At 40.3% G+C, this 26,508-nt stretch overlaps 1 protein-coding gene across 2 annotated transcripts in view; it reads right to left on the bottom strand.

Annotated features, from left to right (window-relative positions):
• Positions 1–18,183, bottom strand: part of TTK (TTK protein kinase) — a 35,848-nt gene extending 17,665 nt beyond the window's left edge. The window contains exons 1-12 of one of the 2 annotated variants that reach the window (XM_023517265.1): positions 18,045–18,183; positions 15,532–15,754; positions 14,833–14,939; positions 12,862–13,005; positions 11,974–12,088; positions 11,747–11,819; positions 11,555–11,649; positions 10,186–10,273; positions 8,636–8,756; positions 4,035–4,183; positions 2,418–2,420; positions 933–1,066 (exon numbers count right to left, since the gene is read on the bottom strand). In XM_023517265.1, the coding sequence (XP_023373033.1) occupies positions 933–1,066; positions 2,418–2,420; positions 4,035–4,183; positions 8,636–8,756; positions 10,186–10,273; positions 11,555–11,649; positions 11,747–11,819; positions 11,974–12,088; positions 12,862–13,005; positions 14,833–14,939; positions 15,532–15,754; positions 18,045–18,183 (1,391 nt within the window). The remainder of the gene's footprint in view (positions 1–932; positions 1,067–2,417; positions 2,421–4,034; positions 4,184–8,635; positions 8,757–10,185; positions 10,274–11,554; positions 11,650–11,746; positions 11,820–11,973; positions 12,089–12,861; positions 13,006–14,832; positions 14,940–15,531; positions 15,755–18,044) is intronic. The other variant, XM_012809518.1, reaches the window with a different exon arrangement.
• Between the last annotated feature and the right edge of the window lie 8,325 nt (positions 18,184–26,508).

The raw sequence follows: 26,508 nt of genomic DNA on the forward strand, positions 1-26,508 counted from the left end.
TCAGCCACTAAAAAGGATGGTGACTTGACATCTTTTGTACAGAGTTGAAACACATTCTCCTTAGTGAAGTATCACAAGAATGGAGAAGCAACTATCCAATGTACTTAATTCTAATATGAAACCAGGAGATGAAGTAATTCACACTCATACAAGAGAAAAACTCAGTTCAGTTCAAGTTGGGGAGCGGCACAATGTAAGGGTATAGGGCACACATCCCAAGTGCAGGACACAACCAGAACAGGGCTCAACCTAATAGATTTAAAAATTGTAACCTAGTTGTCTGCACACTCACATTAATCCAAAATTAAAACAAAACAACAACAACAACAACAAAAAAAACCCAGCCACCAGCAGAAGGCTCCATGTACCACTCCCTTTACTTCCTCTCTGAACCGTCTTTCCGGGGCTGCTGCAGCATCCCTCGAGCTCCCTGTGAGTCAGCACAGACCAAGGCCTTCACCGGTCTCATTCCCATTGTCTCAAATCCTACACCTTCCAACACCCCCAGAGCTATTTGCAGTAGTCAGCCTACCTCTTCCAGAAACTGTGACCTTCCAGTTAAGGCTTCCTCAGCTAAAAAACTTATCTGCCCCTTGCTCTAGGAATGCTAACCTCTAAGATCTCTCTCTCTCTCAGAGAGGTCTCCGTGTGGTGGTGTAAGGTTTGTGTCCTTAGGGTCTTTACAGGTTGTAAGTGCAGATTATGATATGACAAGCACTCCAATCACAGCAGTCCTTACAAATATGTAGTATGGTAACCACTTTCCCCTTCCCATTTTACAGATGAAAAAACTGATTTTGAGAAAAATAACATGAATTTGGAAAAGTCTTTAAACAAGTAAAGGAGCAGGATTCAACCCGAGATCCATCTGGCCCAGAAGCCCATGCTACTCTAATGCTCTACCCTGCCTCCCAAGTGCCAACAGTAATTACCAGCTCATGTAATCATCCAAATTATTGCTGCTTGGTGTCTTACAAATAGATTTTGGATCAAACCATTTAGGTGCTGATATTGGTGGTGACTGCTTTGAAACTGAATGAACAGGTTGCTCAAAAGTAGTATGTTTCTGCAAAAACAAAATTAAAAAATGGTGCAATTTAGAGTTCTTTAATTAGTGAACCTATTCAACAGTTTTATAAACATTACAACTACTAAAAGAAAATAAACTATGAAATACAAAAGCATAATAAAATAGGTAGATGTATGTATTTCAGACTTTCAGTAACTGTTCAATATAATTCTTTTAATAAGAACTCTTAAGCCTTAAACCTTCTCCTCAAACATAGAGGGAAGGCACATGAAATTGTTTAACAAAACAGAATCTAACACCTCCCTCAATAGAGATGTAAAACTTTTAGAATCTGAAATAGTGCTCTGTGCTTCTGAAAATAAGCCTTTCTTTAAAACTGTAGTTTCTATAAAACTACATCTCTCCCTTTCCAACATGTTGCCAAAAACTATTTAGCAAAATTTGGAAAGGTAAATGCCTCTTTTGTGCTCTCCTTAGGAGACAGAGTCAGTAGAATTCATCTTGTAAAAATCCCAGACAATGGGGAGCGAACCTGGGTCAGCAACTCATTGTCTGCAGACTCAGGCTGAATCTGGCCTGTCATCTGTTTTTGTAAACAAAGTTTTATTAGAACATGGCTATGCTGGTTTACTTACCTAGTGTCTATGGTTTCTGTTTTCATGCTCTAATGGAAGAGTTGAAAAGGTGCAGCAGAGACCACGGAGCCTGCAAAGCCTGCCTTTTACAGAAAGTGTGGACCCTGGCGTACCATATCTCCATCAAACAGAGAACCACATTTTCCTTGACTACTTTGAGTAACTGAGCACTCAACTACTGTCTACAAAGGTTCCCTTCAATTTTGGGACTGTTTTAGTTACTAGAAGTACCCGCAGAAATTAAATTAGTTTCTCTATTGTAACTGCAACACACTCATACTCTCAAGAACCACAGTGCATAAACTATCCTATTAATATTTCCTACTTTTCACTCTTTCAAATTTCTTTTTTTTTTTAAGTGTACCAGTCAATGGTTTTTTACTATACTCATAGTTGTGCAACCATCACTACTATCCAGTTTTAGAATATTTTCACATCCAACAATATAAATATCTTAAGACAATAATTAAGAAAGTGTGGTGAGGGCTATATTAACCAGTTTGTTGTAAGTATTTCAAATTATATATAAAACTAGCACATTGTACCCCATAAATGCATTAATGTACACAGCTATGATTTAATAAAAAAAAATTATGAAACTAAAGGAAAAAAAAAGAAAGAAACCTCATACCATGAGTGGTCACTCCCCGTGCCCCATTGCTCCCAGTCCCTGGAAAGCACGAACCTACTTCCCACCTGTTTGGGATCAGTCTTTTCTAAGCATTCTCTTGACTATAAACTTGGGAGTAGACTTGCTGGGTCATATGATAACTCTGTGTTTAACCTTCTGAAGGGCTCAGTGCTTGTGGCTCAAGTGGCTAAGGCACCAGCCACATACACCTAAGGTGGCAGGTTCGAATCCAGCCCAGTCCCGCCAAACAACAATGACGGCTGCAACCAAAAAAATAGCTGGGCGTTGTGGCGGGCGCCTGTGGTCCCAGCTACTTGGGAGGCAGAGGCAGGAAACTCACTTGAGCCCAGGAGTTGGAGGTTACTGTGGGCTGTGATGCCATGGGACTCTACCAGGGGGACAGCTTGAGGCTCTGTCTCAAAAAAAAAAAACCTTCTGAAGAACTGCTGCACTGTTTTTCAAAGTGACTGCACACTTTACATTCCCCACGCAGTATAGGAGGGTCCACCAGTCTCCATATCCTCACTAACAGCTATCTTAGTAGGTGTGAAGTGGTAGCAACCGTAGTTTTGATTTGCATTTCCCTAAAGATCCATAAATAGTTTTCAGTTTCCTTACCATTCTATTAGCTTAAAAGTTCCAAAAAAGAAAAATGGAAGAGATGCTTATTTAACATGACCCAAGATGCAACCTGTCAGGATCCTTACCATCCAACCTTTGTTATCTGTGTCTATTCCTTAAATCGGTGGTCCAGGAATCCGGGAAGGGGGAGGTCCCCGAGATCCTTTTCAAGGGGTCTGAGTGGTTAAAAATATTTCCATAATGATACTAAGACGGTATACACTTGTCTCACTTTTATTTTCTCATGAGTTTATGTTGGAAATTTCCAGAGACTGTATGACATTTTATAATGAAATACATTGAATACAAAAGCCAATACAAGAATCCAATCTTCTGGTAAGCCAATGGTTAAAGAGATTCGCAAAAACTGTAAAACAATGCCACTATTATAGTTTAAGAAAGTACTTATTTTTCATAAAAATGTATTTATATACACGAGTGTATTATTATTTTTAATAAATCAACTAATATTTAAACATTTTACTTTCTAATATGTAAATAGAGGAAAATATAACTTATATAAACAACAACTCTTTAGGTGACTGATAATTAAGAGCATAAAGAAGTCCCAAGACCAAAATGTTTGAGAACGACAGAATTAGAATCCACCTTTTTTAAATTTTTATCTGAGCATGACTGCAGGAAATTATTCAGTGTTGGAGACAACACTGCATTATTTGGGGCGGTGGGGGAGGCAGCATAGTTTTCTGTGAAGGACCAGACAGTAAACACCGTAAGCTTTGTAGACTGGGTGGTCTCTAACTGCTTAACTCGGCTGCTACAGCACAAAGGCAGACAGACACAGTGAGTGGGTGGGTGTGGCTTATTCCAACAACTCTATTCACACAATCAGGCTGGGGACTAGATCTGACCCAACGCCTGCCCCTGTCCATCATATAGAAAACAGAAGGGCTTAGCCTGACATATGCTCCCACTGAACCTATGACGGCTGCTTATCATTTGTAAACGATATAAAGAAAAAAAATCCTTTAAATAAACTATTCCACTAAATATAGTATACAGACCTTTAATAAAAGAACATTTAACACAATCATCAAACTTCAGAAATGTATTATGAACAACAGCAATGTTGTACTTTAGCAGAAAAGAAAGTTACCTCGGTATGAACCTTTCGGGCTATCTCTGGAATCTGCCACTGATTTGAAGATGCAGCAGGATTCTGGTGTATGTGTTCAGACCCTCTCTTAGACTGCCACTGTTTCTGGTTACCTTCTGGAACTTGAGGTTCTTGCTGCTCTTTAGTTTCTGAAAATGTGTTTGCTGCAATAATAAAACTAATTCTGAACAATAGAATGTGTTATAAACTGTATCATATTTCACTTTTAGAAACGAAGAAAGAGAGAATCTAAAATCTATAAGCCAGCTACTGACAAGTCAGTTTTATAAAGTCGCAACATAGTCACCTTCCCGAATTGTTACTCAGAGCTTAATCAGAGACCATTCTAGATTTAAATGCTTCTGGTCTTCACTGGTAAACAAATAAATAAATCAGGAAAATCTTAATAACATATTCAGATGGTATAAACAAGTCTTACTAATAAAAAGAAGCTTATTCACCACTTTTCATAAGCTTGTTTACCATAAAAATTGTACCTTACAGTAGCCTATAATTTGCCCTCTCAAAGGTCCACCACCACAATATATTTAATATTCTATAAATATGAAAATTCCATTCTCTTTTTGTGATAGTAGATGCAAAAATCCTAAACAAAATATTAGCACTTGACATACAAGAGATACCCAAACATCCAATCACACACACACAAAAACCTATTAGTAATCTAGGTAGAAACAGAACTCAATTTGATGGAGTAGCTACAACCTCTCCAGCAATCAGCATACTGTATGTTAAGGGTAAAACATTGTAGTAAGGTCTAAGACAAGAATGTCACCTACCATCCCTTTCTAATCATCATTCTACTGGAGGTCTTAGCAATTACAATAAAGCAAAAAAAAAAAAAAAAGAAAAGAAAAGAAAAGAAAAGGATTAGAAAAAAAGGAAAACTATCCTATCTTTATTTTATTATTTATTTATTTTTGGCCGAGGCTGGGTTTGAACCCGCCATCTTTGGCATATGGGGTCGGTGCCTTACTCCTTTGAGCCACAGGTGCCACCCCCATCCTATCTTTAAACAACATACTTGTGTACCTATAAAAATCCAAAGAATCCATAGGAATATTATTCAGTGGATTTAGCAATGTCACTGTATCTAAAATGAATAATTAATATCTAATCATACTTTCATATGCTAACAAAAAAGTAAAATATAATTTTTTAAAAGACACCATTCATTATCATTATATTAAAAACTATCAGATATACAGGAATAAATCTAGCAAAAGATATATAAGATCTCTACAAAGAAAGCGTTTCTCTCCATATTTTCAATGAATGAAAGAATATGCCAGGTTAGTGGACTAGAAAATTTATAAAGATGTTGACTTGTTTCAAATTTCTTTATAGGTTCAATTAGACCTGTGCTAAAATCCCATTTAGCGTCCACAGCTCAGTGGTTAGGGCACTGGCCACATACACCAGGGCTGGCAGGTTCAAACCTGGCCAGGCCTGCCAAATGATGACAACTGTAACAAAAAAAAAAAACAGCCGGGCATTGTGGTCCCAGCTACTTGTGAGGCTGAGGCAAGAGAATCGCTCAGTGGTTCTCAACCTGTGGGTCACGACCCACAGGAACTGTATTAAAGGGTCACAGCATTAGGACGGTTGAAAACTATAGGGCCTTAAGCCCAAGAGTTTGAGGTTGCTGTGTGCTGTCACACCAGGGCACTCTACCAAGCATGGCATAGTGAGACTCTGTCTCAAAACAAAAAAAAATCCCTTTTGTTAAAAGTGGTAACTAAAACATTGATGCTAGTATCTATACGGAAATCCAGAAGGCCGAAAATAGCCACAGTATTCAGGAAGGGGAACAAAGTCGGAAAATTTACACTGACAGACAAGTAAGACTTACTGCAGTTATGAAGACAGTATCAGCATAAAGACAGATAAAAATAAACACAAAATGGGGAAGAATGCAAAGTCAGAAACCACACACAATCACCTAACGTATAACAATTCTGTGAAGGAAAAACAGGGCTCTATAGGACGGTGCTTGTGGCTCAAAGGAGTGGGGTACCAGCCCCATATGCCAGAGGTGGCGGGTTCAAACCCAGCCCTGGCCAAAAACTGCAAAAAAAAAAAAAGCCTCTCCAATAAATGATGTTGAGTCAACCAGATATTCACAAGGGAAGAAACAAAGAATCCTGACCTGACACTTGACCTTACACATGCACAAATATTAAACTCCAGGAAAATACAAATCTAAAATATGAAAGGTAAAATGATAAATCTAACTATGACTGTGGAGAAGAGAAAGATTAAAGACGCAGACAGTACTCAGCACAAAAGCAAAGACTGACAAATTAAAATGCATTTAAACTAAGAATTGCTTTTCATCCAAAGTCTTTACCACAAAATGTGAGTTGACGGTACTTGTAATACACAAATTCAACAAAGAATATGCATCTAGATCAGGGGTCTTCAAACTTCTTAAACAGGGGGCCAGTTCACTGTCCCTCAGACCGTTGGAGGGCCGGACTGCAGGCCTCGGGACCAGCTGGCTGCTAAGCAGGACAGGCAGTGGCGGCAAAAACACCTGAGGGGCCAGATACATGTCCTAGGTGGGCCGCATGAGGCCCATAGACAGTAAGTAGTTTGAGGACACCTGATCTAGATCATAGAAATTCCTGTTAAAACTCAATGAGAAAAAGAAAGAAAACCCAATAGAAACATCAGTAAGACTCAAACAATATTTAGCAAAAGGATATCCAAATGGCCAATAAACATAAGAAAAGACGTTCAACAGCAGATTTTAGGGAAATGCCAATTAAAACCACACTGAGACCTCACTTCACAGGATGAAAATGCCTAAAATTAAAAGCCAACAACGCAATAATTGGGGAGAATGTGGAGCAAGGCAACACTATGCCGGTCAACCGTCTGGAGACCATCTGGCACCAGCTACCAAAGCTGAACATAGGCACGTCCTGTGAGCCAACAACCCACTCTTGGAATACGCATGTGAACAAAAAGACGTCAAAAGATTCATAGCAGCATTATTCGTTAGACAAAAAAATGTCATCATGTACATTTGAATGAACAAGTTATCTATTTATACATTGAGACATTATATGACAATAAAAGTCAACAAACTAGATATCATCAGGACACGGATGAGCTCCAGAAACTGGGGTGTAAGCAGCAGTCCCAGGAACACACACTGCACCACTTCCCCCTACGATGTTCTCAGTCCTAACAGTGACTATATTGGGAAGGAGAAGTATTTGGTTGAGAGGGGACCAAGGAGGTTCCTGGACGCTAGTTATGTTCAAGTTTTTAGTTAGATGTTGGTTACAAGTGTGAATTCACTCGTGGTATTTCACTGAGCTGTCTCTTTGGATTTGGGCGGTTTTCTGACTGTATTAAGGTATAATGGTGGTGACACTCAACAAGTCTTCACTGAAAACAGTGTCAAATGAATGCTACTAAAAAGCAATTTGGTAAAGATTTTCTCAATCATACTAGTTTATAGTACATGCCAAGAAAATATAAAACAGCTTCCACCAAATACTAAGAAGAAAAATCTACTGCCAATTAAATGGTGAAAAAATAAAAGACTATATACCAGAGTGACCAGCTGTCCCTGTTTTCCTGGGACTGAAGCTTTCTCTGGGACATTCAAGTTTCAAGACTAAAATCAGCAAAGTCCTAGGAAAACATTCGGGAAAGCCTCACATTGTTCAAATTTCCTCCTAAGTCCTTTTGAAAGTAAAAAAAAAAAAAGACAAAGATCTGATAATTAAGTTCTCAAACTCAACCTAGAAAAAGTGCAATCTACCTCACAGCTGAGTATCCCTATGGTCACCTTCCAAGTACTCACTTTGGGAAGCACCAACACCAGCTTCTAGTCCATGCCTCAGAGCAATTGTGGAACCATCAGAGCTGCTGTCACACAAGGCCTGACAATTAAGTTCCTGAACTTGCCACTGTACGCTTTGGCAGCATGGTATAAAAGCTTGGTGCATCAGCGTCGCACAGCTGTGTTCATGTTGATGTGTGGCCATGTCTTGCTGAGTGCGCTCCTTTTTGTTGTTGTCTGTTTTTGTGTACCACATGACGACAGCTCTGAAACATGTTTTTTTTGGTCTGCTATTCCTTCCACCTGAAATACTCTTATTACTGATATTTCCCTCATGTAAATCCTAATTGTTCTTCAAATTTCTTTTTCTCCTTCACAAAGTATTTCCTTGTATCCCCTAAATCAAATTAATTCCCTAAATTTATCACTGTATCCATGTGGTAGAAAATCAAATATTTGATAAGAAAAGAAAGTGTGAGTTGTCCCATAAAAACAGCTTCTGTGGACACAGAAGATTTCCAGAAAATTCAAGCCAACTGGAAAAAATCTCATGGGGGTACTTCATCCCCATGCTTCCTTTCATGCACCTTTTAGGCAAATCGATTTCCCATGCGGCAGGATTCAGTACTTTGCACACATTCCACATAAATGAACCAAAATACATGTTAAAGGAACATAGTCGCAGTCTCAAAACACAGTTCTTAGGTGGCTAGTCTGCTTCCTTAAGCTATAAGGTGGTTTTCTTAATTAAAGAAATAAGTCTACTGATTGTCACTCTTACCTTCTAATTTAGTTAGAAAACTTGATTCAGTTTTATTCTTCAGGGTTACAGAATCTCCAGTAAGTTCAGAACTCTTCTCATCTGACACTAGAGGTTCCTTAGAATGAATATTTTGAATAGACTATATGAAAAGAAAAGATACCAAATAAAAATAAATTCCCATAAACAGTAGCAATCCCAATTTGTCTTACTGTTCAATATACTAACAAAGCCTTATCTATGTGAAAAGACTGCTAGCAAAATCATCTGTTACAATCACATGTAGACTCAAAACCTCCCAGCAAGATTACCTGCCTGAATTATTGATTTAGAACAGTGGTTCTCAACCTTCCTAATGCCGTGGGCCTTTAATACAGTTCCTGTGGTCACAACCCATAGGTTGAGAACCGCTAATTTAGAGCAATGGGATGGGTTCTTAAATTGATCATAAATTTTGTCAATTTGCTTTCAATGGACACACTGAATTGCTAAAATATATTTCACTTAAAAAGAGAAATGGTTGGCTGGGAGAGCTGGCTCACTCCTGTAATCCTAACAATCTGGGAGGCCAACAGGGTGGATCCCTCGAGCTCAGGAGTTCAAGACCAGCCTGAGCAAGATCCCCATCTTTACACATGGCAGGCATGTGTAGTCCCAGCTGCTTGGAAGGCTGAGGCAAAGGGATCACTTGAGCTATGACACCACGACACTCAACCCAGGGCACAGAGTGAGACACTTGTCTCAAAAAAATAAATAAATAAAATAGAAAAGATTAATAAGTTTGACTCCAACACAGAATATGCCTCATGACAAGAGAAAAAATTTAAGTATTTTATCATGATGATTGTTATTTTATCATCAAAGATAACAGCACTAGTCAAAATTAATTTTTCTATAACCCTAAGACAGTAGTCAGTCTATATCTGGAAGAGTATACTTTCTGACACAATTATCCACTGTACTCTAGGATAGCCAGGATTAGGAAAAAATAATATTTTAAAGCACAAATCATTGAGAGAGGCATTACCAAAGTGCAAAACTGAAAAGACCCCCACAGTGATGCCAGGAGGTTAACTTAATTACAGTAAGAATAGTAATATATAATCCCTAAAAATCACAGGACACCAGGAACTAAAATTATTTCCTTTCTTGGAAGTTCACACAGTTTCTCTGTCAGACCAGGAGGTCAGGTCTGATTACTTATGCTCTCACCTTTGTCCCCAACACAATTTACTCATTTTTTTCAAAGATGCCTTATCAGAATCATGAGTTAACACACCAAAAAACAAACCTGGGGGGAACAATTCCCCCAGCCATATATTCCCAAACCACCAACTAATCTGCTTAAGCACGGACCTCCTAAGAGACATCGACCCTGGCTCTGACACTTCACCTCGAGGAAGCACAGTCCAGGGTTTCTGTGCCCCTTCCCACGGGGGCTACCTCACATCTTCAGGTATCAGAAGCACTACTGGAGATACAGCAACTATCAAGAAAATGCTCCAGAAAATGCTCTGTGAATCCTAGATCAGGAACTCTTGCTTCATATAAAGATTTAAAAATTGAAATACCTTTAAATTTCTCAATTCACAGGAGTCATTTCCACTTGATTTAGATCCAGGCACCGCCACATCTCGACATTCTGATCCCAAGGTCTGTCTTTTACCCATGAAACAGAATAATTTTAATTTTGAAATCAACCTTTCCCATATATCTTTTTCAATTTTAAAGTTGGCTTTTTAATAATTTACATACTTTTTTGCTGGGAAAACATCTCATAAAAAGATATTTCTATAAGAAATGACACAATTTCCATACAATAGTGACTAAGCTGAAAGATTAGGTGCTGGGCAGTAACAAGAGTGATGGACGACGACCAGTGTCTGTGCAAGTTAGTCTGTAACAGCTGGAGTCAGAGCAAGAATGTGGGAAAGGAAAAGCACACAGGGGTAACTACATTTCAGATTGAAAACAGCTTAAGGATAAGAAGCCGAGTATAAACTCTGGTGTGGGCTCCCACAGTACTTAGCACAGCCTGCCATAACAGGTGCCAGGAAAATAGTTTTTCTGGTTTTGTTTTTTTTTTCTTTTTGGAGTGGAAGTCTCCTTCATTCTTTAGCTAGGTATTTAAATGGAGATGCACAAGATGAGATAGTGACAAATTTTTAGAACTTAACTTTGATACCCAAAATGGTTAATATCAATAGTTGGTCAAGGCCAAAATACAATATGAATTTAATTATAAAAGACATCAACTAAAAACAATCAACTGTGTTCCTAAAGTTTACGTGCAAAATGATTCTCTGGAAACTAAGGAAACTTTTTCAGTATAAGTAATATTATAAATGGTGGTCAGAATTAGGAATCGACCAGAAAGTCTGTCTCCTTTAGCTAAACTAGAATGCTGTACTGTTATTTCTCATGAGGAAAGGGAAGACACAGGATGTGATGACCAGTATCCCATCTCCATCCAACCTGTCCCCCTTCCTGAGGCCCAGGACGATGACGCATGTGACTAGATGATCCTCTGATAGCGAGTCTTTCCTGAGAACAATCCCTTGTTCCCAGACCCTCCACCCCTTGTTATGGAAACTCTCAAACACACTAGGAATTGATCCTTAGCAGAGAAGCTCCCCATAGCAAGGAATGCTCAGCTATCAGGAGCTTCACCCTTGGGATGTGTGCGCGCTAACTTAGTATTTTTTCCAGCATGCTTCCTGATTTTGTAATGATTCCTTCGATAAATGCTTCTAATGAGTGAAAATGCAGTCATTTTCTTCACTTGTTCTCTGCTCCCGACAGCCTTTACTCAGTTACTTCTAAACTGAATAAAAATGTCATCATGTTATAATTATTATTCCTCAGTAAAAGACTTTAAGACCATTCTGCCATCAAACTTCAAATACCAATAAGAAATTTAAAATTTGAAACTCAACATACCTTCTTATAAAACTTGGCACAACTGAACCTTCTGTCTTTGTATCATAATCAGGACTATTTAGCAGGTTAATTGGGACTCTTCCAAATGGGCACGACTAAAAAAAATGTTTTCAAAGATTAAGTAACAAACTGGGAAATAAACAAAGACTTCACTCCCACCACCTTAATCAAAGCAAATTGAATTTAACTTACCTGTTTAGTTCTGTTAGCTTGTTTCAAGGGATTCCGATGACCTATTTCTGCATCTTGTGGGGGCATGTTCTCTCTAAACACAAAGAAAACACCCCAGTTTTTCAAAGAAAAATACTAACATGCATTTCCAATCCACTATCATATTTACATGAAAACATATATGTAGATGTATTTTTATTTGTTCATACAGATAACATGCGTTTAATAAACTGTTTTGCTTTCCTTACCCATATAAAAATCTGGCTTTAGCAGCCTGTGCTCTGGAATCACAAGTGATGTTTCTATTCTGCAAATGCCCAGATGAACTGCAGAATGATTCTTGGGGAGTTAATACTGTAGATGCTATAAAAATTTTGAAACTGATTAAATTTGTTAGGAGATGAGAAAGGCACAGAAAAGGTCATATGACAAACAAGGATATTTAAAAAGTCAATTCATGGTAAATATTTGTCCTTAAGTAACACATGCACACATGAATATGTTATGAAGATAATTTTCTAACTATTTCCTAAAATTCTCTTTAATTATAAAACTATTTCCTCAGAGTAAAAGCACATTCTCTATTTCTAAAAGCAAAAAGCCATTGTGTAGAGCTTCGTGGGGTTTTTTTGTTGTTGTTTTTTTTTTGAGTCTCTGTCGCCCTGGGTAGAGTGCTGTGGATCAGCCTAGCTCACAGCAACCTCAAACTCCTGGGCTTAAGCAATCCTCCTGACTCTGCCTCCCAAGGAGCTGAGACTACAGGCATGTGCCACAACACTGGGCAAATTTTTCTATTTTTAGTAGAGATGGGGTCTTGATCTTGCTCAGATTGGTCTTGAACTCCTGAGCTCAAACGATTCTCCTGCCTTGTCCTACCAGACATGAGCCACCACACCTGCATTGACTTTAGTGCATTACCAATGAGAGTTTGATAAGCAAAAAAAAAAAAGGGATAAATTTCCACAGCACTGTGAAGACTTTTTTAATTCTAAGTCTTACCTCTTTTTGACACCTACAATTTAATCTTAGATTTGGAACTTACTACATAAATGACATTTTTCTATGAAATGTCATCCTAAATCCTTACTTACAATACCATCCACCACAGATAAGTATCAGCACACACTCACAGTCACCTGACAAATTCTTCTTTTCTTCCTCTGAAAGCAGCTGCTTTTTTTTGAGGTTTAAATTCCGTAGAGCAATTTCCAGCATTTCTAGTGGTACAGCTCCACGTTCTATGGCTTTTTGAAGAAGTTGTTTACTTTTTTTGAAATTACCTACAAAGAAAAAAAATAACTGTCACATTTACGCACCAGTCTTCACCAGCACCCTTCCCCCCCATACTTATTCATCAGGACCCAGGAAAAATTTAAAAGAAAAATATTTATTCCAAGGCTTACACAAACAACTCTCTTCTAATAATAATCAATGCCAAATAGTTTCTTTGTGTAATGTGTAATCAATATAATTGTACATTAATTTGTCACCACTGTCCAATTTCAGAAGTAACAGAAGTGTAATAAAGTGATTACCCCAGGAAAGCAAAACAACGGGGCAACCATAATTACCTTTCTGACTACGGATAGATTACCAGACAAATTTTCTTAATTTTCTTTCAAGCATTTGATTTACCCTACAGAATACGTTACCAACACATGGGCGGCACTGAGCTATGTCAGGCACTTGGCAGTCAGGAACGTATGTGATGAAGGATGACTTTCAACTCCTGACAGTTTACACATTTTTAAAAAATATAAATACATTTGACAGTGGTTAAGTCTACATTTATTGAGAATAGTTATAGAATTTCATGTACTCAGAATTTTAGGGCAGCAAAGGATAGGAAGGTTTAGACTAAACTGATAATTAAGAAGCTTATTAACTAAGGCCACAGATCCCTTTGAAAATCTGCTGAAAACCATGGAATGTCCCCCATCCCTACAAAAGGACACACAGGGCTGTGCATGGGATTTCAGGGGGGTTGCATGTTTCCTGACAGCCTATCCCTCACCCTTGCTCAAAATAATCACAGTTTTGGCCTTGAGGCTACCAACACCTTTCAGTGGTACAGATAAAGTTTACTCCTTTTTAAAATAGGTAACTTGATTTAAGATTTTCCATGCTTATGTGTTCTAAAGACATAAAATTTGTAGTTGCCATTGAGGGGCCATATAACACCTTAACATTTTTTTTTAGTAGAACAGAGAGAGTCTTAAAGGCCTGGCCAAACTTACTCTAACAAGCAAGAAGGAAGAATCCATTTCTATAGGGATAAAGGGATGGTATTTTAATGACCAGCTGATGATGCACAAGGTAGATTGGAAAAAATGATTCAGATGACTGGGACTCAGAAATCACCTGAATAGGGAAGAGTACAGGGGTCTCAAGCTACCTCTGGGTTACTTTCTCCACCCACAAACCTGGTGAACAGTTTCCAGCGACTGAGCCTTGCTCTGGGCACCCCATGGGGATTGTGCCAATGGTGATAATAAGTTTATCACTGTGGTAAATGGGATTAAAATTGCAACAGAAACAAAGCAGAAGGAAAACAGGAACACCTGGCCAGAGGGTGAACTAACAGTGTATCCTAAGGCCCCAGAGAATGAGAGAGGAAAGACCGAGAAACAGCCATGCTAAAAATGTCTAAGGAAAATTGTCCTGGTCTTACCCAAATGGTCTAGACCATGAAGAACCAAATGAACAAGAAATAAATAGTTTGCTTTTTATTTTAAAGGAAAACTACCAATTAATGCTATGGCTATATCTTGATGTCTACTTTCGTGCTGTGAAAAGTTCATCTAAGTTCTAGCCTAATGTCTTATGTCCTTCATCCTATAAACGCCACCTTCCTTTAGATGTTTCCTGCATGTAATAGTGCAGACACAGGCTTACTTTTGTTCATGATGTTTGGGTGGCATTTCCCCCCTCATATTCTCACCTGACCAACTTTAAAGCTTTTGGCCTCAAATAGCCACTTCATATATATGATTTAGTATTAAGAGGTAAGTTATAAAAGGAAGGCTTTTCATTTGGATTGGACATTTCCTTTCATTTGGATTGGACATTTCATTTGGATTGGACATTTCATTTGGATTGGACATTACCTTGTGATAGTTCAAACTGTGCAAAAGATATATGCACAAAAGCAAATTTCTTGCAGTTTGCTCTGGCCATTTGGAAGTAGTCACGGGCATCATCTGGCTCTTGAATACTGTAATAAAAAATTCCAGTAGGATTTTAAAAAAAGAACACAGCCACCTAAATTTGATAACTCTTCATTCTATTGTCCAAAAGACATGAGATATTGCTTTTTTCTGTAAAATTAAATATTTTGGGGAGGCACCTGTGACTCAGTGAGTAGAACGCCGGCCCCATATACCCAGGGTGGCAGGTTCAAACCTGGCCCCAGCCAAACTGCAACAAAAAACAGCTGGGTGTTGTGGTGGGCACCTGTAGTCCCAGCTACTCAGGAGGCTGAGGCAAGAGAATCACCTAAGCCCAAGAGCTGGAGGCTGCTGTGAGCTGTTCTACTGTGGGCGACAAAGTGAGACTCTGTCTCTTAAATAAATAAATAAAATAAAATTTTTTATTTTTAAAAATCTCTTTAAGCAGTGAAAACATGTATAACATTTGTAGAAACATCTACACAGTAAAGAGTTTACGTTAGCCCCTTGCTAATTATAAGCAAAAGTATTTGTCAAAAAATAAACTTTCTCATAAGTAATCCTGACAACATGTTTTCATTTTCCCTCTTTGCAACAAAATTACATATTACTTAATGTAGTCAAAATGCTAATACTTACGCTTTTAATTCAGCAAATCTCACTTGAATCCGAGCAAAACTCTCATTCTGGCCATATTTATCTGGAGGAAGTGCTTCAATTGCTTGACTGTAACGACCAATCAATTTATTTAAAAGAGAGTCACTTAGGGGGACACTGTTTTTCTCCAGTTTGAGCAACAAATTCAACCAGTCCTCTGGGTTGTTCGCCATCATCATAATTTGGTTAACAGTTCCCGAGTTATCTGAATGGAGGAAACAAAATATATCACAACAGAATGAAGACATAAAACTAATACCAAATTCTACTCTTCCTTCATATTGGAGTTAAGCACTTATACTCTGAGTATTACTGTACATAAACTCCTTGTAATACTTTCTAAAAATTTTAACAATGCATTTAAATATAAGAACTTATTTACAATATATACATCTTTTATGAGGGTATGTTTTACTTGAAAAAGCTATGTATTTTGAAGGAAAGAGAAAACTTAGAAATAAGTGATTTTTTTTTTAAACCAGTAGCCTTTAAAAACTTTATGTAATCTAAGAAAAGTTCATGCTTTTAGTGTCCTGACTATCCAAAGAAAACCTAATTCTCTCCCATCACTACCTACCTGTACCAACTTTCTTGGAAAATTCTCCATCAATGATTTATTCACTAAATATATTGCCCCACCCCAACACAACTTTCTTTACAACTTCACCCATACAACAGTATCTTCATATACTTCAAACTTAACTTGTAAAACAACCAAACTAAAATGACTCTACAAAAAATAAGCAACAGACACGGTCATTTTCCATTTTCTTCTCTCTCCAAGTTATCTACACTTCTAGAGGCCCTGGTAATCTCCTGCTCCCACAAAACCACAGCTACCCTGGTCTAGATTCAGAATTCATAGAACCTCTTGTGGCTGTCAGTTTTCTCTCTGCGAAACCTCAACCACAACTTTCACACTGTAATGTACTTTTTACTTTCTTTAATGTTAGTCGTGTTAAATGACAACTTGAATGTCAGTCTTCTGTTGAGGATACTTTAGTCATTACTAAGCATTATCAAATTCAGATTTCCCAAAGAAGCCATCACTCTTCCTATCAGCTTCAGTCACCTTCAACAAAGCTCAAATCTTTACTTTAGCATACAAAATTACTTGTTTCTGCTTTCTACTAAAATATAGTACAATCACAACTTGGCTTTTTTATTTTAAACTTAATTTTGTCTGAGCTTAACTTAATTTTCCAGTTTTATCTCCTATTGCTTTCCTAACAAACTAGTCTGTGAAATAATGTTTCTACCTGTGCCTTGCAAATGTATTCCTATCTCTGAGCACCCCATTCTTCCTCTATGCAATGCATCGGACATTAGTGTCTTTACCATGCCAGTATTCCTAACCCCCAGCATCCACTACAGTGTAGCCCAGTGAATACATAAATTCTCAACTAGAAGGATGTTTTAAACATCTTTGAACCTTCCTCAATGCTTAATATGATGTCTTACATCATGATGATTAACATAATGTTACATGTTTAGTTTTGAGTGAGCTAAGTCATGGGATTTAAACAAGCACTCACCTCAGCTACCTTGGTGCACAAGCTCTGTTAGAACTAAACAAGGACACTCTACTAAGACTTTGACAACAAAATTGCCATTGCCCAGGTTGATTCAAAGTGAATGTAGTCTGCCACTACAATTAGATCCCAAGTTCTTTGAATTATTTTTCAATCTTCATGCATTTAATGGTTAGTACAGATATAACAAAATTATCCAAAGGTACTGTTCAAATGACCTCAACCATTTGGAATATAGTAAAGGATCAGACTTCTGAGCTAACATTTCACAAAGCTAGGGCAATTAAACTTTGGGCACTTTCACGCAATTCATCATCATTCAACAAATATTTAAGTGCCAAACACCTTTCTCAGTTCTATGGATGTAACAAAACAGATAAAAACCCTGCCCTAAAGGAGCTCCCATCCTAGTGGAGGAGAAAGATAATAAACAGACACGGGGGTAAACTATTTATAAAGTGATCAATACTACAGAGAAAAATAACACAAGGAAAGAAGATAGGGAACTCAAACCCACCCCCAGCAGGTTGATGTTTCAACTAGGTAAGTTAAAGAAGGCCTCACAAAGGTCTGCTAAAAAAAAAGTAGAGTATTTGATGTTAAATCTATATATTATTTTATTAAAATTGGTAAGACCTTTTTAGTTCACAGCAAAAAAAAAAAAAGAAATGGAATAAATCGTTATCTATTGACAGAAGGCATATTAGCAGAAATAGCTGACAATAACTAAGAGTTAAGAAAACTACCTCTAAGCACACTGTAATAAATGTTAGCTTTCTTTTTTAAAAACAAGCAGAAAATTGTGGAATATTTTCCACACAAAGGGGTTAAAATATAGTAATTGTGTTGCAGTAGTAAACAATGATTACTGGGATTATATTGTATAACATACAGTGGTTAACATCCCATTCCCTTACCTTAAAAGACACCCAATAAAATTATTATTTAAAAAGAAAAACTCACCTGTAGTATCAGCAGAGACTTTATTCAAGCTTAGCTCATCGGTAAGGTCTTCATTTTTAAACTTATTTTTAATATCTCTTACTTTGTCCATTATGGAATCAATTGTCAATTCTCTGCCACTTAAATCCTCAGACTCCATTTCTAAGAAAAAAATTGAACTAGTCATAATTCTTATTTTAATTAACATCAAGAAAAGGGGTGGAACCCAGAAGACTAAGCATTATTTTTTGACCATATCTAAATGCAGATGTTAGGGTAGTGTTAGTGGAGCTATGTATACAAAAACAAAGGACATGTCTTTGTGATTTGTCCAGCAAGGTTTCATAGTCCAAGTACATCTTTTCTTCCAGTATAACTTCAATGAAACTACCAGATTCACTGCACAACACAAAATTTGCTGCATCCACTGTTGGGGGTGGGGGATGTTTATTCCTGCCCCTTTTAAATTTTTAATTTTCTTTTATCCACTGAATGCCTTCCTTTCACTTTTTCCATAATTGTTTTTCTCTGAGTCATCTGCAAATGTAGTCATTCTTTAAAAATAGGGAGTGTTTGTTTGGTTTGGATAGCAGTAGTTGACATGTAGAGATAAGGATGTTTTTGGTCGTGAGAATAACCATTATCCACCTGTCTTGTGTAAGTAAACCTTCACATTGCAGGAGCTTTCAAAGCAGAATATGAACGATATAACAGGCCTTTATTGATGACTTGGACATCAGCAGGTTTGTTTTGGGGCGTATGTAACAGAATCATGATTTACTACCTTAATTATTCTGGTATTAAGAATCTACTGTGCTCATGTACGGTGTTGAGCCCGTGCTCATCTGTATGGAGGTGGCGTTTGGTCTGCAGTCTCTATCAACAGCGTCTTTGTGATTCTCAAACATCAGCCCATTAACTCAAGCGTCACTGCTATCAATGTCGCCCCGTCTTCGAGTTTAACAAAAAATGGGCGATAAAGTAGGTAGCAAAATATCACCCCACCTCTTAGGTTTGAAAACTGTCAGAATGATTTCGTGTGCACCCCCACCACTCCCTCTTTCCAGCCAGGTCCACACCCACTTTTTACTCCCTCAGGAACATCTCCCGGTCACCCCTCCCCTAGACTGGCCGAGGCAGCGGGCCTCCCCTCCCCCTCCAGCTCATTTACCTGCGCCCTACGTCGGCTGCTTGGCTCCGAGCCGCCTCCGCCTCGCCCCAACCCTCACCGACCGGCGCAGCTGGCCAGCAGACACACCGGCCGCCGCCGTACCCCTGCGTCCACCAGGTCGGAACTCACCTACAAGAAACCTCGCTAAGCAGAAGAAAAAATGGAACCCAACTCTCTTTCCGCAAACGGGTTTGAATTTCCGCGCCGCTATCGCCGCGACCTCCTATTGGCCAATTCTCGTCACGTGAAAGCGTCTGTCGTGACTGGCCCGTGTGAGGAGGCAGCCCCTCCTCCTCCTTCGACTAGAGAGCCCCGCCCCGGAAGAGCCTCGGGCCTTGACCCAGCCTGTGCTGCGCCTGCAAGGGCGACGTTCCGGCTCTTTGGCGTCCCGGCTGCCTGTCAGTCAGCTTTCCTGCACCTTCCAGTTTAACCAGGCCGAGTTTTTGCCACTCCCGGGCGAACCTACTCGGTGAGAAGAAAATAGGGGCGGGACGGTTGCTCCCGCGTCGGGATCTGAAAGGTGCACAGTGGGTCGAGCCTTCACCCACCCTGCCGTCCCGGTCCTTGGTCCCTCGCGGTCCTCCTTGCCCAGCCCCGGAGGGATGTGGAGATCCCAGTACTACGCTCAGCCCTTCCTCCGGCTGGGAGTCTCGGTGCTTAGAGTCCCTGAGCTCCCGCTTACGCCCTTCCACTACCCTTAAATGACTCCTCGCTCTGTCTTCAAGCCAAGACTCCCCTCTTTGCCAAAATTCTGCTCAGAACTTACATGTCGGGCGTGATTGCCCTGCCCGAACTGGCCCACTCAAGGGCTCAGGGGAAAAACACCTCCCGAGTAATGAGACGCTGTACTGCTAAGTGGCTTTGTGGTTGTCCAAGGCGAAGGTTTCTCTTCATTTGCTAAACGACGGCATTATGACATACGTTCTATGGCAGGACAGATCGGTTAATTTTGTGTACTTAGAGGAAACTAACTGCAGCTGTCCTTAGAACTCTCGGATTCCCAGCTCTGGCTAGGCACCCAGCCAGCATGAACCCTACATCACGTAATGCATTTTTTCCATATCTGCTGGCTATGCTTTTCTGCCTCAGCAAGGTGAAATGATGTGGTATACCGTGGTTGGCTAATCACTTCCTTTGCTCCATTGTTTAATGCTGCTTTTGCGTGCAGGGAGTTTACCATTCCACCAATACTAATCCATCTCTTTGGGGCTTCATCTCAAAGCTTGCATTTTCCTGAAATTACTGCTGCTGAGTAACCTCACCCAAGAGCTTCTTTCTGTACACGTCCTCCTTTGGTGGTCTCCTCCATTCTTATGTCTTTAAATACTACTTACGTGGTAGTGGTATGTACAAATGAGGTAGTAGTGAATAGTATCTCCAAGTTCGTATCTCCAAATGAGCTCTCTCTCATGAACTCCAGACTCAAATACCTATTGCCTACTTAACAACTACCTTTACATGTTGCCTAGACATCCTAAATTCAAAATGTACAAGAACAGGTCTGATCTTCCCCAAACCTGCTTCTTACAATATCTGTAAGACAACTTCGTTTTTACCAATATTTTAGACCCAAAGCCTTTGGGTCATCCCTGAACTCATATCTGGTTCATAAGCAGGTTTGGTCAGACATCCCAGATTCCCCCCACTTTCCCCTCCTCCATTGCTACCAGTTTAGTTCAAGGCACCTTCATGGTTTACCCAGTGCAACCTTCAGTAGCCTCCTGGCTGGTCTTCCTGTTGCTGCTCTTCCCCTCAATTTATTCTCCAGCATGGGAAAGTAATCTTAAATCATATTAAGTCACTCTTTTGCTCAAAACCCTTGAGTGCTCCCTGTCCACCTCAGAATAAAACCAAACGTCTTTGCCACGGAGTTGTGCAGTTCAGTACCAGCTACTAGCCACCTGTGGCTACTGAGCACTTGAAAGTGTCTAGAATAAGTGAAGAACAGAATTTTTAAATTAATTACACTTCAGTTACATTTAGATTTAAACTTTAAAACTGATGTCTAATGTAATTATTGGAAAACTTGGGACAATTTAAGTATATTATCTTTTCCACCTGTATATTTTGTAAGATTTGAATGCAAATAAGATATTTCCAGTGCAAATGTCTGAGTTTAAAATGTGCTGCATAAAATATCAAAATCATTGGATTTTGAAAACTATGAAAAAATAATGTAACAATATTGCAAAATATTGATTTTTTTGTTTATAAAAAATTTTCTCATTTTATTAAAATTGAAGAATGTGCTTGATCTTCTACCCCATGAGCACTTATGAGGCTGCCTACAACCAAAGAGCACTGTTAGCCATTGCAGATTTCAGTTTAAATGGTCCTCGGGGAACACAGGATATAATTTTAAAATATTGCTTACAGGTTAAGGTAATATTTTTGCTATGTGAGTTATATAAAAAATGTTATTGAAATTAATATCACCCAATCACAGACCAGAAGAAACTAAGGAGACACGACAACTAAATTCACTGTGATATCAGGGGTTGGATCTTGGACCAGAAGGAGGAGATTAATAAAAAAACGGTGAAATACAAATAAAGTGTGAGGTTTGCCAGTATATTCAATATGGACATAACATACCAGTGTATTCAATATGGACAGGACTGAACGTAAAATAAGAGTAAAGGAAAATAACCATGCACAGTTTTCTCTCACAGTCTACTCTGTTAAGAAGTAAGATGTATCCCTTCTTAGGTTTACCTGGAATGTGCAAAACTTCAGATGAACCAAATGGATACGAAAAGAAGAAATGCATCTTCAGGGTAGTGTGTATTTGCTTGAACTGTCATGACAAAATACCACAGACTGGGTGTCTTGAAGCACATAGATTTATTTTCTCATAGCCTTCAGGGCTCCAGACCCAACATCATGGTGCCAGTACGGCTGGTTTCTGGTGATGCCTCTCCCCTTGGCCTGCAGATGGATTCTTCTCTCTCTGTCCCCACATGCCTTCCCTTTTTCTCTGAGAGTGGAAAGAAAGAAATCTCTGGTGCCTCTTTCTCTTCCTATAAGGTTACTATCAGAGTAGGGCCCTACCCTATGACCTCTTTTAACCTTAATTTCCTCCCTATGGCTCCTAATCTCCAAACGTAGCACACTGGGGGTTAAGGCCTCAACACATTGGGAGGGACACATTCATTTCTGTAACAAGGTACGACTAAGGAGAGTAGTAAGATCAGTCGATCAGTCTAGTCTAGTCTGAAAGTTGACTGTCCCTGATAATATTTATTAGCTGATGGATATGTGTGCTGTGTAGAACTGTGCAGAGGACAAGAATGTACTAGAATAATATCAAACCACAAAAAAATAAAGCAAATTAAAATAGTCCTCTGGTCCTAATTTTAATGTCATCCTTAAAACCTCTCCTAAATTAATACTGAGTTCTTTTGATTCATTTTTTCCCATGTTTCTTGGCTCCATCTAGATTCTTCGTGTTCTCTGTCATTACTCAGTTGAGGTCATCATAATCTCTTCCTTACAGGGATGATAGCAAAGCTTTCCCAATTTATCTTTTCACATTTACTCTTACCTTCCTTGGAATGATCCTTTGAAAGTATAAACCAGATTGTTTAAGTCCTTGGTGTTTTCCTATTGTTTATAAAACAAAGCCCAGCATCTGTGATTTGGTCTACAAGGCTTTACGTGATCTGGTTCCCACCTCCCTCTGGAGCCACATCTCGCAGCATGCTGCTGCCACCACTCACTGTGCCCCAGTACACCTGTTGCCACCACCCTGGGCGCCCAGTTCTTTCAGCAGGCATCCTTCTCAGATCCTCTACTTTGGACAGTCCTCCTCATTCTTCAGCACCTACCACCCTGTCGGTTTTTTCTTGAGTCTTTGCTTCACTGTCCTTTCTTTGAAGAAGCTACACTAGACTAGGTCCCCTCATTACACTGTCTTTACATATGGGACTCTGGATCTTGGAAAAGTAGCCTAACAGTCAGATGCATAGACTCTTGGCCAAACCACTACTTTTCTGGGCTTCCTGTCTATCATTTATGTCTTCCCTATCTATGAAGGGATTAAACTAGGTCACAAAGGCATTTTATAAACTCCCTCAGATTCTCAGTGTTGACACTCCAAAATCGATAGCTGACAATTCGGTGGTGGACAGGCTCACCAGTGGAAATTATCTAAATATTTAGACAAACAGTATGTGAGCCTCTGTTTGTACTCAAACTCTAGAGCTTTGCCATGGTTACAAAGATTTTCTTCTATAATTATTAATGTTTAGAATTTTACAAATAGGTTAATGATCCATTTTCAGTTAATTTTTATATATGTATAAGGAAATGATCCAAATTTCTTTTTGCAAATGGTATATAATTTTTGTAGTGTAATCTATCGAAAAATTTTTATCATCTGCATTGCTTTTTGCTTTTGTACCTTTGTTAAGAATGAGTTTTCCATATATATATATATAAAAATGGATTTATTTATGTACTTTCTATTGTGTACTGCTGATACATTTATCTTTACTCTGATACCATCCTGTTTTGAATATGGTAGCCTGAGATAAATCAGGTAATATTAACACTCCAGTTTTGCTCTATCTAAAAGAACTGTATTGTTATATTGATAAGAAATAGACTTGAGAGCAAAGACATTTACCATAACTAGAAAAGGATGAGATATATATATATATATAATTTATCTTTAGTTCATTCCGGCTGCTATTACAAAATACCACAGACTGGTGGTTTATAACCAACAGAAATTTATTTCTCACAGTTTTAGAGGCTGGGCAGTCCAAAACCAAGGCGATGGCAAGATTCAGGGTCTGATGAGGGAATGTGTGCTGGTTCATAGATGGTACCTTCTCCCTGAGTTCCCAACCTGGGAAAATAGGCAGAACAGCTTTTTGGAGGCCCTTTTATAAAAGCACTAGTTCCACTCGTGAGGGTAAACTCCTCATGACATGATCGTCTCCGAAAGGCCTCACCTCCTAATACCACGTTGGTCATTAGGTTTCAACATAAGAATAGTACCGGGACACAAGCTTTTGTTCCATAGCATATAAACTGTAATATATATGTTAGTCATTATAGATAGTGACTATAATAATATAATATGTATGGTGACTACTATAACTATATAAAACTATACATAAAAAAGTACACACAGGCACATACCGTGTTTTGCTGTGTATAATGTGCTCCCATGTGTAATGGGAGTGTGTAACACCCACGATTTTGGCCCAAACTTACAGGAAAAAAGCCTTTCATTTTAATTTTTGAAAGGAGGGCAGAAGCGGCCACATAGTGGCTCCTTCTCTCACAAGAGGTGGGAGGTGTGGAGCTGGCAGTGCAGAGAAGCCGGGAGTGAGCCCAGATGGCAGGTGAGAGTGGTCCAGATGACCTGAATGCCTGACCTCCCCCAACTGTCCCCTCTGGGCTCATCCTGCTTCCTGTATCCTCTCATTTACTATTCCCACCCATGTCTGTTGTTGGGAATTTGGCCACATCACACCACAGAGAACCCTGTGCACTTATTTCCCAGGAAGCTGGCGGGAGGGACCAGAGCTGGGGCTGCTTGCTCCGGCTCCTGATGGTAGACCCCTGCCCTGTCCAGACTGCCTCCTCTCTCACACAGCTCGCCCCATTCTGCGTCCCCGGGACACCACAGTGAGGAGGAGCCTTCCCTGATGACACCCCAGTGAGGGGCTCTGCGTTTACATTTCTGTTTCATGACTAGACCATGACCTCCTTGAGCTATCCAGACCCTGGGACCCAGTAACGTCAGAATGAGCAACACCAGCCATTCCCAAACTTGTGAGTCCTACAGATCACCCAGAGGACTTTTTAAGAGGGGACTTCTGACCCACACCCAAACACTGAATCAGCTCCCCAGGAGAAAGACCAAGGTGACCGTCCCATTAACAAGCATCCTGGATGGTTCTTCCCACTGGCAAGTTTGCAAAATTATACCAACTCAACAGCTTGGGGTTTGGACAAGTCATAGAATTAAAATTACAGTCTATGGGAACAGGTACCCCTGAGCTTTCCTGCTTCGCTGCCAGGTTCCCTCACAGAAACTTCACAGGGACTGAGGCCCAAGGTCAGGATAGCAGGCTTCTTGCAGAACTGGGTCTCAGAGCCCACGTCTTGCAGAGCCCCCTCAGGGATCTTCCTCCCCAGCGCTGTGTCTTGGGGGTCTCAGAATGAGGCCAGATGTGTGAGAGACGAGGCGGCGCGGAAAAGGCAGGGATCCACCGTGGGACCCTGGGGCAGGCGTGGGGGTGGGGGGCAGCGTCAGCCCCCGCCCCTCACCAGCTTCCCGGGAAATGAGCCCAGCGGGGTTCTCAGCGGAGCGGCAGAGCCGTGTTCCCACCGACAGCCATAGGAGGGAATGGGAAATGAGCGGATGTGGGGATGTGGATGGACCGGGATGTGGGGGTGAGGATAGGCCGGGAGGGGCCGGCTGGGGGGCCTCGCCGGCCGCCTGGCCTCGCTCCAGCCCCCGCAGCAGCCGGCTGTGCACCTCGCTCCTCTCCCGAGGGAAGGAGGCGCCACCGTGGCCGCGTCCGCCCTCCCTTCCGAGGCTGCGGCGCCGTCTGTCGTTCGCTGTCGTTGGGGAGCCCCCTCCAGGACGGTGGCGGCGACTGTGTCCCGCGCGGGGGGCAGGTGGCCGCCCGGGAAGGCCAGGGCGTGGGGGGCGCGACCTCGGTGTCCCAGGGTATTACTGTGCATACAGATGTCATTATTGCTGTCCAGAGTTACACTTCTAACACATAAGCATAAAGAAAAGAATTAAAAACATTTTATAGACATGGTATTAGTACGACCCATGTATAACGTGTATCCTTATTTTTCCCTCAAAAATTTGGGCAAAAAAGTACGCATTGTACAGCAAAATGTGGTCTATATTTGTCTAACAGTGGGTTAGGGGTGAAAGTTCAGTAAACAGAATGAGAAAGCCCACTGGGAGCTCCAAACACTTCCTGAGGGCTTAGAAGATGTTCTGGAGACGGGATGGTGTCTTAGGCGTTTGCCTGCGTGTGCCTCGCTCTCGTCCACCTGCTAAGCCCGCTTTCCAAATCTCCGAACTCCACATTCCTCTGCTACGTCTCAGGGTCCAGGGAGTTTCTTGTCTGTGATCAGGGAGCAGGATGGTGCAGTCCGCCGCCTCCTCTGTCTCAGCCCACCCCTCAGCTCCTCAACTTCTGGGAGGCAGTGGAGTATTTCTGCCCGGAGCCCATCCACAGGTCTGCAGCATCAGCCCTGGCAGGTGTCAAGCGGCTGACGAGCATGGCGTCTCATCCAGCCCTGCCCGAATGCTGGGCCTGCAGCAGCCCCAGT

Source organism: Otolemur garnettii, unplaced genomic scaffold (genome assembly GCF_000181295.1).
Source record: "Otolemur garnettii isolate 467f Iridium unplaced genomic scaffold, OtoGar3 scaffold00107, whole genome shotgun sequence".
NCBI classification, from domain to species: domain Eukaryota; kingdom Metazoa; phylum Chordata; class Mammalia; order Primates; family Galagidae; genus Otolemur; species Otolemur garnettii.